This window comes from Perca fluviatilis, chromosome 3 (genome assembly GCF_010015445.1).
Source record: "Perca fluviatilis chromosome 3, GENO_Pfluv_1.0, whole genome shotgun sequence".
NCBI classification, from domain to species: Eukaryota; Metazoa; Chordata; class Actinopteri; order Perciformes; family Percidae; genus Perca; species Perca fluviatilis.
This window is the reverse complement of record NC_053114.1, coordinates 30,553,079-30,573,801: the sequence shown is the minus strand read 5'-3', so window position 1 is coordinate 30,573,801 and position 20,723 is coordinate 30,553,079. Positions and strand designations below refer to the sequence as shown.

The 20,723-nt window shown below is 41.2% G+C and overlaps 1 protein-coding gene across 1 annotated transcript; it reads left to right on the top strand.

Moving 5' to 3' along the window:
• Positions 1–5,227: 5,227 nt before the first annotated feature.
• On the top strand, positions 5,228–7,012 carry mis12 (MIS12 kinetochore complex component). Its single transcript, XM_039796243.1, has 2 exons — positions 5,228–5,826; positions 6,667–7,012. Exons 1-2 carry the CDS (start codon positions 5,413–5,415, stop codon positions 6,934–6,936), a joined length of 684 nt encoding a protein of 227 aa, XP_039652177.1. The 5' UTR covers positions 5,228–5,412; the 3' UTR covers positions 6,937–7,012.
• Positions 7,013–20,723: the final 13,711 nt, after the last annotated feature.

Genomic DNA, 20,723 nt, shown 5'->3' with positions numbered 1-20,723 from the left:
GACCCAATTTGAGAAAGATCCGTTGAATCCTCTAGGAGTTTCAAAAAGTTCCATACCTGTAAAGGACCTGAAATGGTGTGTTATCGCATATCACATGACCAATGACATCATCGTTCGAGCTATCCAAAATTCCTTTGCATTTTAAGGTCACATCAGTAATAATAATAATAATTAAAGCTGCGAGCAGCGATGGACGGGCCCTCGCGCCTCTGCGTGCGTCAGGGTTACCGGCGGACGCCGCTCCTTGCGACCGTGCATTCGCTCTTTACTCAGACGCTGCAAATCATCAATGAAAAGGGAACTCCCTGCCGAGTTCAATGATACCTCACACAAGACTCTACGTCATACGGTTCATCAGCTGTGAAAGTGGGCGTGGCTAAAGCATAGGGGGCGGGCAAAACCATCACCAATGAAGAAGGAAGTCTCTGCTGAGTTCAATGACACCTCACACAAGGGTATACCTTAAACGGTTCAAATGTTATGAAAGGGGGCGTGGCTAAAGCATAGGGGGCGGGCCAAACCATCACCAATGAAGAAGGAAGTCTCTGCTGAGTTCAATGACACCTCACACAAGGGTATACCTTAAACGGTTCAAATGTTATGAAAGGGGGCGTGGCCTGAGTAAGTGGGCGTGGCCATATCATAGGGGGTGGCTCAGTCACTAGGGGGCGCTATGACTTTAAGTAAATATTGGCCTTTATTTGTCCTCAGGGTTGGACTCTTATGAATCCTGAAAAGTTTCGAGCCAGTTGGACAACGTACACTCGAGTTACACCCACTTCCTGTTTCAATGACAAAATGCACAAAATGGCCGCCCCGCCACGGCCACGCCCTATGACGAAAAGTTTTTCTTTTAACAACTTTTCATCTTTAACATCTTAAGATGGCACAGACCGAGTTTGAAGTTGATCGGATGAAATCTCTAGGAGTTCGTTAAAGTACGACATGTGGAAATGGCCAAAATCGCACTAATTTCGAACTGTGAAATCAAAATGGCGGACTTCCTGTTGGGTTTAGGGTATGGTTCCAATGACGGTTTTTGTACGTCTTGATATGTTACAAATGTTTACCAAGTTTCGTGAGTCTACGTCAGTGTTTCTCAACGGGGGCGGTACCGCCCCCCAGGGGGCGTTCAGAAGATGATGGGGGGCGTTGGAAGCAATATTTTGGAAAGGGGGGCGTTGAGGTGCTCTTGGGGGGCGTTTTTTTGAAAGCTAGTTTAAACCAAAGATTCACAATAACAACACATGTTTACACTTAAACTACTAAAGAATAAGTAGTCTGCAACATTAAAAGCTGCCAGTTTACAGCACTGCGACTGGACCAGACGGGTATCCTAACTTCTCTGTGCTTCTGTCAGCTTTGTTTAGCTCCGTGCTGCCTTCATGGAAACGGGACGTCAGAGCATCGTCTTAAATGAGCTCTGTAGCTACTACGTGAAGATAAAAAAAAAGCAATCGCTGTGACGTCCTGTTGTTTTCTGTAACCCCCATGTAGCACAAGTAGACTTTATATTTAACCGTAACACTTTTTCGTCAGATGGTTTATTAAACACAACGTTTCCTACTGTACCTGAAAGCAGCTTCATTTCACGGAGAAAGAGAGAAAGAAAAGAGACGAGCGAGAGATATCGACTGTGCTTTGTTGTTGTTTGGCAAACAGTCAGCTGTTCCATAAACTCCCGGCCAGTTCAGGGCTTATATTTGGTGTTTTAAAACTTTCTTATGGAAGCGATAGAGGAAGTGATGTCACTGTTTACTGTACGGGACTCTCACACCTCCACAAAACACAGCGCGATGTGGGGGGGCGTTTCTCCAAACGTTTTTTTCTGCTATTTACTCGCAAGACAGGCGATAGCAAACATAGCTAGACTCTTCTAAGTATTAAAAAACGGCTCTCACTAACTTTCAAAGGTTGTAAACTTATTTCCATTCGGCAGTAGGTGTCGTTCTTCAAGTCGTTTGTCATCACCAAAATACTTGCGTGCGTGCGTGTGTGTGTGTGTGCGTGCGTGCGTGCTTGCGTGTGTGTGTGCGTGCGTGCGTGCTTGCGTGTGTGTGTGTGTGATCCTTCTGCTTTTACCCCTTGATAAGTGCCAGCTTGTTTTCCGTTGGTACAGTTCGATTTTAGATTTGAATGAAAACTAGATTTGAATGTTAAATTGCTAGCTGTTTCTGATTGGCTACTGTTAGTGTTTGTAATAATAATAATAATAATAATAATAATACATTTTATTTAAAGCTCATTTCACGACACCCGCGGTAACTTCACAAACAAAAGGAGGACATTCAAATTATAGTCATCTTCTAAAGGTGCTGAGGTTCACACCATGCAGCAGGCCTTTTGATAATACCTAATTATAGTTTGAATGTTACATATCTAGTCGTTCTGATTGGCTGCTGTTATTTAATTTGAATGTCAAATGGTTGCATTTTTTCTTTAAAACCTGTAAATATATATATTTTCTATTCACATGGCTTTTTGATACCTGGGAAACTAATACATGTGTTGTTTGTCATTCAATGATTTGATTTTTTTGATTATTTTTGATAACAATAGTAACAACAATAATAGGCCTATATTGGGGCATAATCATTAATATTCGGGGCATTTAGCCTACATAATATTTGATGGGGGGCGGTAGGGACCTGGATAATGGATAGGGGGGCGCTGGCACAAAAAAGGTTGAGAACCACTGGTCTACGTTAAACGCACTGCAGGGGCTAAATCTTTTTAACTTTGTAGGGGGCGCTAGCGAGCCATTTTTGGGCAGCTATTCGTAAAATCCTTAAAATACCTACATATTCACCAGACTTGATGCGACCGCCAAATTTGGTGAGTTTTTGAATATGTTAAGCCACTCAAAAAGGCAATTCATTTGACGAAATAATAATTCCTTCAGTTTCAATAGGGCCTTCGCCGCTGTCGGCGCTCGGGCCCTAATAACTTTTATTTATATAGCGCCTTTCAAGAAACCCAAGAACACTTTACAGAATTAGAGGTTGTATGCTGTGGTAAACAGGTGGTGTTTCAGGAGTTTTTTTTAAATATATCCAGGGATGTAGCATTTTGAATATCTGCAGGGAGGGTGTTCCAGAGGGATGGGGTTGCAATAAAGGCTCTGTCTCCGAAGATACAGAGTCTGAGAACCGCAGGTTTTGGGGTGGGGTGTATGGATTTAGGAGGTCGGAGAGGTATACTGTGGGGCCAGGGCATGGACTGGAGGGATTTGTGGGTGAGAAGGAGGATTTATATGAGGGTTGGGGTGATGTGCTGGTCTTGGTGTGGGTGAGAACCCTGGCGGCAGATTTTTGGACATACTGGAGCCTGTCTAAGGCTTTGCTGGGGACCCCAGACAGGACACAAATGGGAGGTTATGAAAGCATGAATGAGGGTTTCTGCCACTGATTCAGATAGTGATGGCCGGAGTCAGGAGATGTTTTTGAGATGAAAAAAGGCTGATTTGGTGATGGATTTTATGTGAGTATGGAAGGAGAGGGTGGAGTCCAGTATTACACCATGGTTGCGGACCTCAGAGGATGGGATGAGATCTACAACCTTCTGGAGCAGCACCTTGGGGGCCACAACCAAGAGCGCTGTTTTATTGCTGTTCAATTTGAGTAGGTTGGTTGACATCCAGGCTTTGTAGGATGATTATACCAACCAAAAATGAGACAAATCCGATAAACCCCCTAAGAGGAGTTTGAATAAATTTGCATACAATAAGTCATTATAATGAGAATGTTTCTCAATATAATGAGTTACTATCTTAATATGACTTAGTATATCAAAATACTGACTTAGTATATCAAAATAATGACTTAGTATATCAAAATAATGACCTACATGTCAAAATAATAAGAAACTGATGACCTAGCTATATATATATACATTTATATATATATATATATATACCAAATTTCCTCTAAACTAAGTCATTATTTTGAGATACTAATTCATTATGCAAAGGCTGTAGTCAGAGCTAGTCTACGGAGGGCCTGTTCACTTCCTATTAAGCCCCAGTGTACCGAATTTGGTTGCAGTTCCACCAGAGTTCCATTGGGGGTGATTGCAGGTGAGTGTAAAATGAACGGTGTCACTACTCGATGTGAGTAGAGTGCAGATGTGAGTTGCGCATGCTCAGATTTAAACGGTTTACGGCATAACGTGGCATACTGCAATTTGTGAAATCCATAAAATAATAAACTTTTCTCATTACAAACAATAACAGAAGATGGAAATCATTTCAAAAACGTTTTAGCTATCTATGATTGTTTGATTGCTAACGTTAGCTCAAAACGCCATTCAAGTAACAGCCTTTGTTATGTTTGATTGCTAACTTGTAGCCAGCAGTGAACAAACTTTGTTATGTAGGTCCATTTTTATTGTATTGACATTACAGAAATCTCTCGTTAGCAGGTTCTTGTAGGCTACTTGTCGCAAAGTGACGCATGCGCAACTCACATCTGCACTCGTCGCAAAGTGACTCATGTGCAACTCACATCTGCACTTGACTCACATTGGGTGGTGACACGGGACTCTATGGAGCTACACGGGTAAATTTGTCTCTTTCGCCTGATTGTCGTTGAGAAATGCCGGATTTGATTGTAGTTTTTGCAAGTTCAACATGGATTATAGGTCAAAAGTTGAATGAACGAGTACTTATGTCCTTTCGATTTCTTACAGGTTGAGTTGCTGTTGGCCATAAGACGCTAGCATTCTGCTAATGAATGCTGATTGGTCAGTGAAGGACTGATCACAACCAGAGATCCCACTTGATGGCATCTGAAGCACAACCAGAATGTCAGAGTGAATATTTCGTCGTGGTCTTTGAAACATTAGCATTCTTGCAAGACAGGGAGAGCCTAACCTGTCAGCTGTGTTGTCGATGCCTCGAAAGAAAAAAGGAAGTGACTCAGAACTTGCCGTAACTGGCCGTACGATGTGTATAACGTCATTGACATTTTAAAACGCTTTTTTAGAACAAAAAAGTGACTTTAGCAGTGTGTATTTTCTTTGCCTCCCTTTTTGAATGCAACATTCAAATTACTAGACAAAAAATTATATCCTGAGAAAAGTGGATTTTGAGGGGTAGAGCTCCATAGACCTCCATTCATTCTGCACTCGCCTGTGAGCGCCCTCATATGGAACCAGAGTGGAACTGCAACCAGTTCAAAAGCCGGAAGTATCCAGAGAGTGGAAGTTCTCCCATAGAGTATAGGTATAGTATAGTATAGTATATAAGAAGAGTTCTTATTAGAAATTCTCTGCTTCTCTGTAGTGATATTGGCTGTAGTGCCCCATAGTAGGCTACGCTGTACCACTCCATACCAGTAAGTGGCGGCAGAGCACCACCTCGTTGTTTGTCAGCCACCAAAAACATCACAAGAAAACAGTGTTCAACCATTCAACATGGCGCGGGAAACCCGGGAAGAGATGGAGGTGGATACCCGCGGAGAAGTCGATGAAGAGGCGGACAGCATCCCTCCGTCGACTTTAAAACTGTACGAGACACAGTTTTTCGGTTTCACTCCGCAGACATGTATGTTGCGGGTCTACAGCGCCTTTCAGGACTGCCTGTGCGACATTTTAGCCGTCGTGGAGAAGGTGTGTGTGAGGCAGCTAAGCAAAGGCGAGGCAGACGAGGAGCTGCTCCGGTCCCGGGCCAGGGAGTGTAGCCGTAAGCTGCAGCACTTCCTCGAAGAGCGGTTCAAGCAGCAGTCGGAGCGAATGGAAGCGCTGCTGGTCAACCGCTGCTTCTCCGTGCCGCCTAATGTCCTCCTCCCCGAGGACGAGTCGCACAAGAAGTACCCCCAAAACATACAGGTGGGGAAAGTAACTTTAGTTAGTTCAATATCGTGAGCTGGTTCTGGCTAGTATTTCTGGTTTCTAATATTTTAGAAAAAGGCCAACAATATGAATAGCTAACAGGAGTACTGCGAGTGAAGGAGAGGGCGGGCCCTGATGAGAGAAATATTTTATATGTTGTCACACAGACGACGAGCGATGGATGGTCATCATAATAGGTAATGGATTTGAAAGGTATCATCTTTCAAATCCTATAGAAGTCCGTAAATTGTGTGCAAGTGTAGAATTACAGGCTAGTAAATCCACTGTTTTTGCTTCACTTCCTATATTTGGGTCGGATTCATAGACCGTATAACGGTCGGATTACATTCTCGCCTCAAGTAAACCGAGACCCCAGTCAAACACTGTATAATCTAAAAATGCATTTGGCGTTTGACAAAATAATCTTAACTCGAGGTCAACCTTTTTTTTCCACGGTTTTAAACCGCATCTCAGTCTTCATCAGCAGATCAGCAGTTTGCTCAGTAACAGGTGTTAATGCATCTCCTTTGACTTTGATGAAGACAGAGATATGGGGATGTGGCTAAAAGCAACCGAAAAAGCTATCTTGTTAAATACTGTATTCATATTGGCGTTGCCCTCAAAAAGATGTGCCCCTATTGATTAAATTAAATATTAAATTAAATGGTCTATTAACAGTATGACACATTTTATGTGTTAGCCATTCACGTTTGTTGTTTGAGGGTTCGATCAGTCTTGTACAGTTTATTTCTACTTATCATAATGTCTGAATATGTTGTTGAAAACCAGGAACTAATGTATGTGTCTGTAGTTTGACTGTGGTCCTGCTCCATCCAGGAGGTGCTGAGGCTGGAGACATCCATTGTGGACCTCCAGAGAGCCTACGAAGCAGAAGTCTGTGCCAGACAGGCCCTGCTAGCTGAGCTGGAGGAGCAGAGGGAGGTGCAGAAGCACCTGGATGAGATCCTGGAGTGGGTCCGAGAGCTCCAGGCGGCCTGGGTAAAGGAAGGTAACGGCAGCTTTCATGAAAGTTTCCGGCTGGCGATGGAGTCCGTAAAAAAGCTGCAGGAGGCCGTCGGCGAGGTCTGCAACAAGGCGCCTCATTGAACTGAACTCAAATTTGTAAAATGATATCCGATGGAGATCATTTAGAAGCAATTAAACAATTTCACCCACTACATTAGCCCACTGTTTATGTAGTTTGTAGATAATTAATCACCAATGAATTCGGTGTTTCCTTTAGGATTTTTTTTTAGCAGTGGGGGGAGGTCCCAACACCCACCCACCTATATGAGTTACTGTATAGGCCAACTTTGATCTTGACATATAGGCTAAGCATTCTGTAGCAAATAACAATAAACCCACTATTAATTACATTATCTTAATGCAGTGTAACTACTTCAGCATGTAAATAATGCACCTAAAATACAAACGTTCTCCGACATGCACTCTAACAATGCAGCCCCTATTTCTGATACCGTGGGGGGCCGCCACGGTCCAATCAACATAGAGGAAACACTGGAATTAATGCTCCAAATGTTGTAAAACAGCATAAATGACTCTTCCTCAAGCACAGGGCTCTTGTTTAGACCTTTTAGCCAAGTAAGTGGTTTTGTCAAGTTGGTCATTTTTGGTCGCTGTTTGTCACAAAGAAGACATTCACTCCCTGTTAAAAGAAGACAAAGACAATGATGCCAAAACATGCATGTGCTTTCATCAAATCACTTTGAAAAGACAGAACAGCAACAGCAGCTAACATTACTTTTACCTTTCCACAATGTAATGCAAATAAAAAAGCAGATGGATGGATCTCTGTCATTTTAACTTATGTATTTATTTATATCTAATACCCAGGTTGTTTTCTGTCATACCCAAAAACTACACCTCCTATTTTCTCAACTTCATTTAACTGGATTGTATTGGATCGTTGGGGTGTTTATGATATTGTGTCCACCCTCTTGAGAGCTACATTTTTAAGCTGCAGTGATGCCCAGCAGAGGGCGCTCTCTGCTTGTTATTGTTTAATCCAGCTACTCTTTAGGTGTGAGCTGGTTTGCTGTTCAAGTGATTGACACTTAGGTCCTATTCTGACCTGGTTTTAACATCTGTCCTGATCACAAGTGGACAGCTCTAGATACGTGTGTTTTGACCTGTCTGTAGAATCTTTCTCCAAATGCGTCCTCAGTGACCACTTGTGATCGGATCTCACTTCCCCGCTCTATATACAAATGAAAACGTACATCATTTCTGTTTGCATATAGGCTGGTTGTGTGTGTTTGTAATGTCAGTTGTTACTTTCACATAAATCAAGTGAAAAATGAAAAAAACATGCCCACAATTTATCTGTGTGCCGATCATAGACTGTATATAAAAGGGATGCCGACATAAGGTGATCTACTGACAGGCGGCAGGACCTGTGCAGGAGAAAAAAAAGGTCTTTAAAAGTCTCAGTGCTTTTGTAGCTTCTAACAGAATCTCTGTTGTTTGAAGTTTAGTTTCTACTATGACTGCTTTATTTTACGTTTCATGTTCGTTTAGCTACTGATGAAGGCCCAACATTTCCTGATTTTGCTGCTTCATAATAAAAGCATTCAAATACCAAAATAACGACTTTTATTGTGAAGAACTTATAGTAAATGAAACCCTAATGTCCTGCATATTGGTAAATTATGGGATGTTTTATGAAACAAACAATAATTTATTCAAGGCAACGGCGCTGCAGAGAGCATGCGACAGCCTGGGAGATGAGAGCAGGCAGCACGCAGGAACAGAAACACCGACCCTTCACTAATAGTATATGATAATACCGTCCAAAACACAATATTCACTCTCAGTGGTTTCTGTGACATGAGAACTACTTTGAATATGTAAGCCTACGTAGTTCCATTTACAATTGAGTAGGTAGTCTTTAATGTGGACTCAGGACACATTCCCGTTCTCATTGCTATTAGAATTTGGACACGTGGCTCACACCACCTTCAAATACGTTTTTTTTTTGCGATCCGATCTCAATGCGTCCTGAGAGCGTTTTCACCTGTAGGTCTACTTAGAGCGGTCCACTTGTGATCCGATCACTCAGGACGGATGTCAATGCCAGTTGAGAACGGGGTCTTAATGAGCTGAAACAGGCACTCGGTTGCCAGTTTGTCAAAGCATCTTTGTGTTTGGAGAGGGAAAGTGGAGAAATTAGGATCCAAAACAGTTTTATTCAGCCTTTACTTTAAAAATACGGTCTAATACTTTTGAATTTATTTTTTTTTATTCTAATAAAACTAACTAGTTTACGTCACACACTAAACACTGTGCAAAATCACTTTGGGGTTTGATGTGAAATTAGGAGTAATGCTATAACTATTGGTTTATGCTGCATAAGTGGGCATAGAAATAGACAGCAAACAATACTTTTGATAATTTTTGGTACTTTTGATATGCATCAGCTAAGAATATTGTTGGAATTTGGTTTGCGACGAGCACACATTTTTAACCGTGTAATAGCTAGTTCTCATTCCTTTTCTCTAAAATAACCATTAATACATGACACCTATGACTACTAATATTAAACCCAAATGTAACAACGTCACCGGAGTCCTCATGAACTGAAATGTCAGAATGATTATAAAACGTACAGTGAAATGTTCACGTGTAAATAGTGAAATGGCTTAATTCCACTGAATAAGTTAATAAGTTGTTTTCGCTTCACTGGAGACTTCTTCTATCAGGACTGTTTCTTAGACATGGCACACTACTGATGGAAGCAAAGCTGTTTCTGGTATTTCACAGCTACAGGGATTAGACCATTGGGGGCGCTAGTGTAATCTATTTGTCTTGTGCAGTATGATACATCTCACCAGTTCACCACAGCAGTTTCAAAATGTGTCTTTAATATCTCCTTGCTACCTTATTTTAATATGGTAGGGGAAACTACAGCACATTTTCAGAGCAACATCTCCAGAGTGAATAATTATTTCTTAGAAACGCATCATTTGTTGATAAAAAAGTTTGACTGATGACTTATTAGTTCACTAATATAGCTGTCAACAGGATTTAAACCAGAGAACATTTGGTTTGGTGGTGTTATAGCCACAGACTTACATGGGCAAGTGAAAAGAGATCTTTAATATTTTTAACTATAATTTTAAATACTTAAAAAGAACTGCAATCATGATGTCCATTGTCCCTGTGATAATGTAATACTTGTGATTTAAAAATGATCCATAACGTGAAGCCTTTTAAGTGTAATACTTAGTCTAGTTAGAGACAGAACCTGTAATTGCTGACATCATATTTACAGCCCCAACAATAACAATTGCAACTGAAAGTACATAAACAACAACAAGAGGTCCAGTGTAAACACTAAACATTTGTTTTTAACATTGTGTGTGTGTGTGTGTGTCCGTCCCACCTGCCTGTTGTGATAATCTTGAGAAATGATCAGTCCAGATGGGGAGGTGTGAGAACAAGTCATTATTTCTGCGTTTTCCTTGGAGCATTTTTGTTTGTTGATTGCTATAAAAATGACAAAAGACATCTGTGCAGAGTAAGGAATCAAAGATCACTTGTCAAACCATTTGCTTAACAATCTCGTCCAACCAATGTCTTGTTAAGTTTTAAAGAATGTGTTTTCTCTGTGCTGTTTGAAATGAGCCAAATGGACAACACCATATTCAGTGGTGTAAGGTCACTGAGGCAGAGCTATCACATTTCTTATTTTTCCTTTGGCTTGGTAATATTATTTTAAAAAACCAAAGCAGAAGCACTGGTCAGTGGTTTCTATGATGGAGTTGTTTTACATGGACCGCTTCCACGTGGTCTGCGTACATCATGCTCTATGTCTGAATGGATCTATGAAGTCGTCTTTGTATATTGACAGAATGAAGAGCTTTCCACCTACACACTTTTAGTCGCTTGGCAGCTGTAAGGTTAACTAGCCAGAGATGTCTTCGCTTAACACAGAGTTCCGAGTTAGAGCTGTCATTAAGCAACAGGACTTCTGTCAAGTAAGAAATTGCTTTGGACGGTGTTTGATAGTATTTCTGAAACCCTCTCCAGAACTCTGCAACCATTCCCTACACCATAAGAAAGAAACTAGTGCTGTCAAACGATTAAAATATTTAATTGCGATTAATCGCATTAATGTCACAATTAATTGCACATTTTTATCTATTCTAAATGTCCCTTGATTTCTTTTTGTCCCATTATTTTTTTTTCTCATTTAATGCTCTTATCAACATGGAAAAGTGGATCGGCTTGCTTTGTGCTTTGGTCGCCTGGCTTTGACGAGGGCGGAGAATTCACATCAGCTGTGTGCTCGGCCATCAAGTGGTTTTTCAGACTGGACGTGCTGCGATGATAGCTCAGTTCACAACGACAAAACGCACAGATCACTTTCAATGGAACCATTTGGCAACTTTTTTAATAGTAAACTTTCCATTCAGAATCTTATTGGCATCCATTTCAGCGTCTCGCGCTCGCCATCCACTCAAAACGTAGCGTTAGCCTACTACTCTTTGGCCCAAAACAAGTGTGTGCAGCGTGCCTGTTGTTGTGTTTCCGGTCTAGCTAGATCCGGTGTGGTGTTTGTAGTTTTTCTAATGTTACTAGTTGTTGCAACAGCATGTGAAAAAAACTACTTAGTTTGTTAGGCCAAAAAGAACGTTAATCTCTCGATTAAAAGAATTGACGCCGTTAAAACACAACACATTTTGAGTGCATAGGGCGCAGTTTGGCAGGTGTGCAGGTATCATAAATCTGCTAAACGCTGCCTTCCTTGTGTGTGTAAGGACTTCTAAATCCTATAAAAGATGTCGTCAAACACTATGAGGAAACAGCTGTCCGATGGCTGCGCTCACTCTGTGCTTCTGTCTGGATCCTGCTTGCAGAGAGAGAAATTAAAGTAATCTGAAGGGAAAAGAAGTATCTAATCAGCAAGACAGAGAGCCAAGAAATTGTCAGTGGGTGTGTTGAAAAAGTGAAAAGTGTTTGTGTTTGAGGGGAGGGGAGACACAATAGAGACGTGAGGAAAGCGTCTTCATTTTACATCGGAGTCTCAAACTTTCACACTGCTGTCCTAAACAGCTTTGGCACTGAGACTTGATGTGGTCGCTGTTTACATGTGAAAACCACATGCGTCCACACTTGTATTTTCAGTTTGTTTTGTGTTGTCGGACATCTCAGTGAGCATAGAGTCATTATAATAATGATCTGATTGCAGCTCTTAGTCATCCTGACAAATAAACATGAATACAGGTTCAAAACAATACTTGTTGCTGTGTGATCGGCTATAATGACATTTAAAATGACCGATGACCGGTGACAAGACGGGAGGCCTCAGTATGCATCAAACAAACTTGTCTGACAACAACATCTTAACTCAAGATCCACCTAAGCGCTATTTCCAGAGATTTTAAGTGCATCTCACTGTGTTTCTTAGCCAGTTGAGTTTGCTCAGTGGTTCCCCCACCCACGTGGTCGAAGTATGAAACTTTGGCCAACCAGGTCTTAAACTAGGTTTGTTTGACACATATTGAGGACTTCATTATTCTTTCCCAATAGCTCTTTTCCCCAAACTAAAACAAAAAAGTTTTGTTTACATTTAGTGTTTCTCACCAAAACACGTGTGTATCTTTGAGGTCTAATAAATGCGTTGAATGCTTTTCCTTCCTCAAAAAACATTTGCAAAGCTTTGCATTCCATGTGAACCAAGCCCCCCAGGAATGACACTGGGTTTTGAAGCCATGATATCCTGTAGGTCAAACCGTACAACTTCTGGGTCCGTCACGTGATGCCATTGGGCCAAAAAATACTTTTCCCCATAGACCTACATTGTGAAAGAGACGTCGGTAAATTAGCGGATAATTTCTTTTGAGGTACATCAACTTCCCAGTTAAATAACCCTTATTTGAATCATTATGTCCTAAAAGTTTTAAAATCCAGACTTATTTTTCTTCCTCGGTTCATGTGAATGAGCCTGAGACCGAGTAGTTGGGAGGCGAGGTTAAAAGAAACGCTAGTTTGTGCATGTGTTGACATTCAAGTGAAGTGGATCACATTTGTGTATCGCTGTGTTAGTGTTTACATGCGTGAGGATAAATAGATCGTAAGATCTATGTACGTCAGTGTGTGAGTGTGTGTATATTGTGTTTGTGTGAGCTCATCATGTGTGTACCTGCTGGAATTTGTTACTGTACCAATCTATGTGGTGTGCGTGAGCGTGTGAATCTATATGTGTGTGTTTGTGTGTGTGAGTGAAGACAGCATATGGACAGTGCCCTCCCTTCCTGTTGGGAGGGGAACAACGTGGCTCTCTGTGAACCACAGCTTGACCTCTGACCTCCTAGGATCACACACACACACACACACACACACACACACACACACACACACACACACACACACACACACACACACAAAGAGCGACACACACACATAAACCCAGATACCTACATATACGTAGATATACATCCACACTCAGCCAGCCAGCTGTCCTCACTGACTGACTGTCAAAGAGGAGTGAGGAGGTGAGAGTGACAGTCAAGTGGACAGACAGGATTGTTTTCTCAGGCTGTGAAAGTAAGTCTGGAATTCACTCTGACTTTTTTAAACCCACGTGTCACCCAGCAAGGAAACCAACACACAGCAGCAGATCTTTTTTTTTTTTTCAACTGCAGACCTGGATCAGGAGGCCAAATCAGCCAAGCTTTCTGCTGTTTTGGTGGCATTGTTTGCTGTTTACAGAACAAACATTAAAAAAAAAAAAAAAAAAAAACCTGAATGTGCCGGCGAGTCCAAATTCTCAAAAAACGCCTGTGATCACATGAGCATCCCTTTTTTTATTGCCACAGTGTAGCCACAGACCACCATTTGAAGAGAAAGAAACATCTGTTTTGGTGGTTGAATACACCATCTTAACATTTTTTACATTTCAGATTTAGCCACATTAGTGAGTGCAACCTGCCTCAAAGTGCCGTGTTCACGTTGCATGCTGGACAGTGACTCTGCTGTCAGACACTGAAGCCTTTCTAAGTGGTTTGGTGGCTTGCTCAACAGCATCTGAATGGTAGATGTTGAGGAGAAGACTGTTGAGGAATCTGAACCTGAAACCTTGTATTTGCAATCAAGCTAACTGCTGCTCCGCCTATCTACAGCATTCACTTTCTCCCACTCTTGATTTTATTGCACAATACTCTGCAGCTAAATACATTAAGGTTATAATTAGCATGCTGCATGTCTGTGAAAAGTTATTGAACTTAAATTTGAAACCCTACAGGCAAACCTCACAACACAGAAAAAAAAACCATGGTTAGCTATCACAAAGGATGCAGGTTTCAAAAACATTGTCAGTCCAACAAATCACTTTATAAACAATTCCAGCTGGAGAATATTTGTAGATATGATTTTTGTCCTGTACCACATCCAACCCTCACTGACCCTCAGATGTCCTGAATACAGCACACCTCCTTCCTCCTAGTTCAACTGTTTGATCTTCTAAATGTCTTTTCAGTGAATAACAGCTAAAAGTAGGAAAAAAAGAGAGGCAGGACTAATAGAGCGCGGAAGGAGACGAGAAGAAAAGGAAAGTGATGATGAGGTGAGAGGAGAAGGAAAAAGAGAAGAGCAGAGCAGCAGCTGGAAGGTGTCAGGAGTCACAAAGGGCCATCTGTCCATCGAGTGCCATCTCCACACACACACACACACACACACACACACACACACACACACACACACACACACACACACACACACACACACACACACACACACATAAACAACAAACGTTCATGCTCACAACAACATACCTCCACAGAGCTGCTCATTTCACCTCATATGTCTTTTTGCTTATTCTTTTTTTTTATCTTGGTTCAAAAAATCCAGTTTATTAGTTTATACTGAGTGATTGGCTGACTGAGTTAGTGTTAGTTGGCTGTTTACAGTAGAATACAAGCTCTAAGTTTCAGTCTTGTATTATCTTTGGCTTTAGCTTCACAGGTCTCCACCCTGTCAGTCAGACTTTGATGCTGACAAAACATAGGCAATGTGACAGAGATGGACTGTGTGTGTGTGTGTGTGTGTGTGTGTGTGTGTGTGTGTGTGTGTTTGTGTGTGTGTGTGTGTGTGTGTTCCTCAGCTACTTACCATGGCAGGCATGCATACAGGAACACACAGTGCTGACCGCTGACCTTTCATCTCAAACTATCTCTCTCTAGGGAGTTTTTAAGAATGCAAGGAGTGCTGCGATGACACACGTTAAAACCATTCATACACGCAGCAACTTTTCATCAGCATTGTAGTTCGCAGTAGTCTAACTCTCTACGCTACACGACCAGAAGTATTTAGACAAACCTGAACAGACTGTAGAATGTATCATTCACAAACCATGAGTATTAATCTGCTGCTTTTCCTCTTCTGATGTTAGGCTTTCCAGAAGATTTTGGAAACCTGGCTGCAGAGACTCGCTCCCATTCGGAGACAAGAGCATTTATTGAGGTCCAACACTGATGTTGGTTGATGTGGCCTGGCTCCCAGTCGGTGTTCTAGTTCATCCCAGAGGTGTTTGATGGGGTTGAGGCCAGGGCTCTGTGCAGACCAGTCAAGTTCTTCTCAATTAAACTAAGAGGACCGTTTAATTATGGACCTTACTTTTTGTCATACTGTATGTTGGAAATCTATAATGTCAATCAATTACCTTTTGGGCGTGGGGGTTGTCCTTATATATTAAGTCTATATCGAGGGTCTGTAAAGACAGAGGGTGTCACATGTACAGATTTTGTAATATTGGGCTATATATATATATATATATATATATATATATATATATATATATATATATATATATATATATATATATATATATAAAATTGACTTGACAGCAAAGGGCTTTCCCAAAACTGTTGCCACAAAATTGGAAGCACAATAATATAGACCTAACGGAGCAGAATGTGGACAGGGTTGTCTACGTACTTTTGGCAGTAGAACTGTCCTACTCCAACAGCACAATCATTAGGCTCCCCTCTTATTCTCGTGGTTGACCTCTGCTTTGTAGGTTTTGATATTTATGATTGTGCATTATATTATTTTCTTTAGAAGGTAAATTCTCCTCAATTAAGATTTTCCGATTCATTACAACATGTAACCGAAAACCTTGTCAACTAGTTCAAAGAGCAAGACCAACAAGCAATGCTTTGGCGCTTTTTTTAAGGCAGTTCAGATGTCATCTGGCTTTTCCTCACACCTACTACCACCCTATGTTGCTCTCTTTCTCTTCTTCCTTTAACAACTCTCTATTTCACCCTCCTCCCCCACCACCACCCTCTCTCCTTCCTTCATCCAGCAGACAGAGGGCGGATGCTGGCAAACACTTCCTCTCTCCACGAAGTTACTTCCTGTCTCTGGGAATCCGTTTCCTGTTCGCAGCTATAACAACAGCACTAAGAGCATTCCTCAGGAGTCTCTCCATCACACACACACACACACACACACGCGCACACACACACACACACACACACACACAAACACAAACACACACATACGGTCTTGTTTCTAATCAGTGGCAGTATTATCTGGTGTTACAGGGGGGAAGTGTTTATATTTGTCTTGGAGCTCAACACAGTGCTGGAAGTGACACACATACACACAAAATAACATACACATAAATGGCGACACATACTGTATTAAAACACTCAAAATATGCAGTAAATGCATGTACAGAGTAATCACAGTCATGAATACACACAGTCTTCCTCACACTGTTCTCTTTATCTCATTCCCTTATCTCGCTGCTATTTTTTGTCCTCAATGTCTTTCTCAGGTCCTCTCCAGGGGGTATTCCCTTTTCCCGTCCTACCCCTTTCCTTCAGCCACCCACCATCCATTAACATGCACGCACACACACACACACACACACACACACACACACACACACACATGCTCGATCGCACGCATGCACTCACACCAAACACACACACACATGCTCGATTTATATTTTGGTACCTCACATCTGAGTCCCAAATGTTTCTTCATAGAAGAAACATTTCCACAGCTGCTTTTTAATTTAATTGGCCTTGATGGACAAAAAGCCAAACAAATATTTAGGCTTGAATCTATAGCTCAGCTAAAGCACAGGGACAGACAGGAAACTACAGTATTATTCTGCCTCACTGTCATCTTTAGGGATAGTGTTCAGCAACAATAATGTCTTAGCTCAGGCTACATCCACACTAGGGTGGATAAGGCCAAAATGGAGAGGAAAAGATGTGTTTTCATACTTGTTCCACGCTAGTGTGGACATGGCCTTGGGTTAGCTTACATAGTATCCTGTTTTTTAATTTAATTTATCTTTGTGTACTTAGTTGTACATCTAGAGAGACAAGGAGATGTTCAATAAAAAAACACAATTGCAACTCATGGCATCTGTTGCTTGTCAACACTGTTGTCTTTTCCCTCCAGACATGTTTTAACATATACTATAAAATACAAGACACAAGTTCACTTAAAAGTCTTTTCTCAGTGTATGTGCACTGGAGGTTTCAAGTTTCCTTGTCACACTTGTGTAAGTTGAATACTAGACTGTGATTGGCTTCCAAACTAGTTGTGATGACACAACACCATGTACATAGCCACATGTGTTTTAAAGTCAGATTTAAGGTGAGCTCAGAGAAACTTTTACCCGTCAGCAGATGATTTTGACAACAGCCTTATCAAATTCTGCACATAACATCATTCTGCACAGTGACATTTTAAACATTCAGGTGAAAATTAACAAACCCACATTACATTTAAAAATTATCCATAAAAACAAACTAGTCTTAATTCTAGTCTTCTTGAAGACCCTCGCCTGCTAGTTAGTTGCACCTTTCCCCCACACTACTACCCCCCTTTTATTATATAACCAATGTGCATTCAATTGCAGTGTGACAAATTTAGTTTGAATGATTTGCTAGGTAACCATAAATCCAAACAACACTGAACACCAAATATTTTTGGAGACATGTTCTGAATATAGGACTAAGCCAAACTATATGTTTTTTGTGTTGCTCTTAGAAAAAGAATTGCATGCATGTAAACAGGGAAATTAACCTGTTTCTATCAAGTGGAACAGACTTTTGAACAGACAAGCCAAGACTTGTACAGGACATTGACTAAATGTCAAAAGGCTGTAAATGTGTTCTTAGAGACATTGAAATTCTCCTGTATGTGTTTCACCAATCTGCCTCGCTCTCTGATTTATACTCCACATAAGCTAATACTGAAGTGTATTAGCCATATGCTATAGTGTCCTGCTTGCTATCAGCCAGTGTTGTAGTCGAGTCCACCTAAACCGAGAAGTCATCAACAAGACCAGAGTGTATCGAGACCAAGAAAAGACCAAGACTTTGAGGGGTTGAGACCAAGTCAAGACCAAGACCAAGGCAGGGCGAGACCTATTCAAGACCAAGACCAGACCATTGCCAGACAGCCTGAGCTACTTCTCCTGTCTCCCGCATTCACTTTCTTGGGAGTGCGTGTTAAGGGGGCAGGGAGAGGGGGGTTTACAGTAACAAATTAGATATGAGTCAAGTTATTGGTTGCATTTGCAAGTTTTAACACATAGGCATAAATCAGACAATGCACAAGCAGTTTAGCGAAATCCCTGCATTTGTGGTCTTGACCGGTCTTGAAATAAAATCCCGAGTCCTCTTTATCCGAGACCGAGACAGAATGCTGTCGATTCCGAGACTAGACGTAGACTTTCTCGAGAGTGGTCGATCTCGAGTACTACAACACTGCTGTCAACATATCCCAAAATGCAACGATCACATCCAGGATAGAGTCAACTGTATTCAGTGTTTACATGATCCAAAATACAAGAAGAAAAGTCATGATATCAGAGTGTTTGTGTCGAAGAAACACACCATACAGGAGGGTCTTTTTTTTTTTTTTTTGCGGCTGCTGGTGTGTTTGTTCATTGTTGGTCCAACCTCCTCTCTCCCATCTGCTGCTACTCATTAGCATGGAAACAGGACCGGGAGTGTTTTCACACATACACACACTGGCCATTAATCAACGAGTCAGACCAGGGTCCATTCCCACACATACACACCACATAGATGAAAACAAAGACCATACACACACAGACATAGCGCCTAATCACAGAAACATCCCAGAGCACACTTTAGTAGGTCTCGACCACACCTCTCGTCTCAGCGGATCAGATCCCAAATGTTTGGCTATCAAATCTGGCAACCTAGTGATGTCTCAATTGCTTTTTTAGTGTTAGTGATGACTGTTCCCTTGTGGCACCGTCAGTGAACACAGGGACATTTGTTACCATCAGCTGTTCTCTTCATGGGATGAATTGGCACTGTTGGTACTGGTATTATTGTGTGTGAATATGTGGTCTAATTTGTCTAGCCATAATGTATGGCCACATTGAAGAGAGTGTATTCCCATGACCTGGCTACCTTGTGTAAATGAGAGTGGTGTGTAAAGGCAAATTAGCAAACCTTGTTGTGGAGAGAGAAGAAACACAATTACTTCCATATTTGGAAGTAGAAGTACTGACTGAATTTAGTGTAATAACAGAATGTAGATTTAGTGCATTACAAAAAGGATTCATCACGACTGCATGTCAATTCAATTTCCTGTGGTATCAGCAGAATGATTTAAAGTCTCACTGGCTTTTTTTATCAAGTACAAGTACTGAATATAATAACATAATGTAGATGTAGTGCATTGCAGAAAGTTGTAACAACAAGAATAGTCAAATATATGAGGAAGCTATAAAAGCAGGGAGCACATTTCATAAGACATTTCACAATCCTCATTGTGCACGATGAGCTCAAGATGGGAAATTGAGTTTGACTGAAGCAGGACAGGACAGAGCTGCTGCAGCCTGACCAAGAAGAAATAAAAGCACACGTGCAATACAAAAAAGGGCTTCATTCTAGAAAAAGACTGCACGAGTTCCCTTACTTGTTGTGTAAACAGTGGTTCAAGTCATTTTCAAGTCATTTTCACTGTTAACACCTCTTGTGAGTTTCAGTCTGACTCATGACTTTTACATCATGCGGCCTTTTCCCTGTGTGATATCAAAAAAACAGTCAGTGCTTCCTGCAGAAACTATTAGCAGACACTTCTACAGTCCAACCAGCTCACACAGAGGAACACAGAGGAAGCTCACTACAGTAAAACAGTGCAGGTCCCTATTACACTGTGAGCCAGAGATGGCACCTCAAATAAATTTACATTTGAAAACAGATGCAACACAGAAAAAGGAATGAGAGGATCAAGACTGCATTGCCAATTGAGTTTCCTGTGGTTTATCAGAAGAATGATTTAAAATCTCACTGGCTTTCTTTATCATGGCTGAGGTCTTGGAGTGCCATGCCAACTAAATCTCGTTCTGGGTAAATAAATGGAGAAATCACATTTTTACTTTAGCTGCCAGTTAGATTTATGTTTTGGTACCTGAGATGTGGAACCAAGCAAGTCTTCCTGTTGACCAAGAAAAGCGTCCTGCAGAAGTTGAAGAGTTTCTTATAGTTTCCCAGCTGAGAACCTTATTATTTGATCTTAAGTCTTCGCACAATATAAATACACTATATGTGTCAAAGTTGCACAGTGTGAAGATGTTAATCAAACTTCATCAACAACTTGATGTTGGAAATAACATTTTTAAAGAGCCAGACATTTTATCAAAGAGAAAAGTTGTAGGCCTACTCTAAAGTGTAGAGAGAGTTTCTGCCTCTTGAACCCAAACTAGCAACAGCTGAATGGCAAATTAGTTGAAAAAAAGGTGTTAGGGCTCCATGAGTCAGCTCATTTGGTGTTTTGATGATAACACACGGCTTCAGAATCTGCCACAGGTGTTCAGCTGGTTTGGTTTGGCAGGGAAGCATCCTGTTTCTCCACTCATTTAT

Excerpts from the sequence above, each read along its gene's own strand:
- mis12 (XM_039796243.1), top strand. The coding sequence starts at position 5,413 with ATGGCGCGGGAAACCCGGGAAGAGATGGAGGTGGATACCCGCGGAGAA. Across the intron at positions 5,827-6,666 it reads AGTACCCCCAAAACATACAG|GAGGTGCTGAGGCTGGAGAC; the intron begins GTGGGGAAAGTA and ends TGCTCCATCCAG.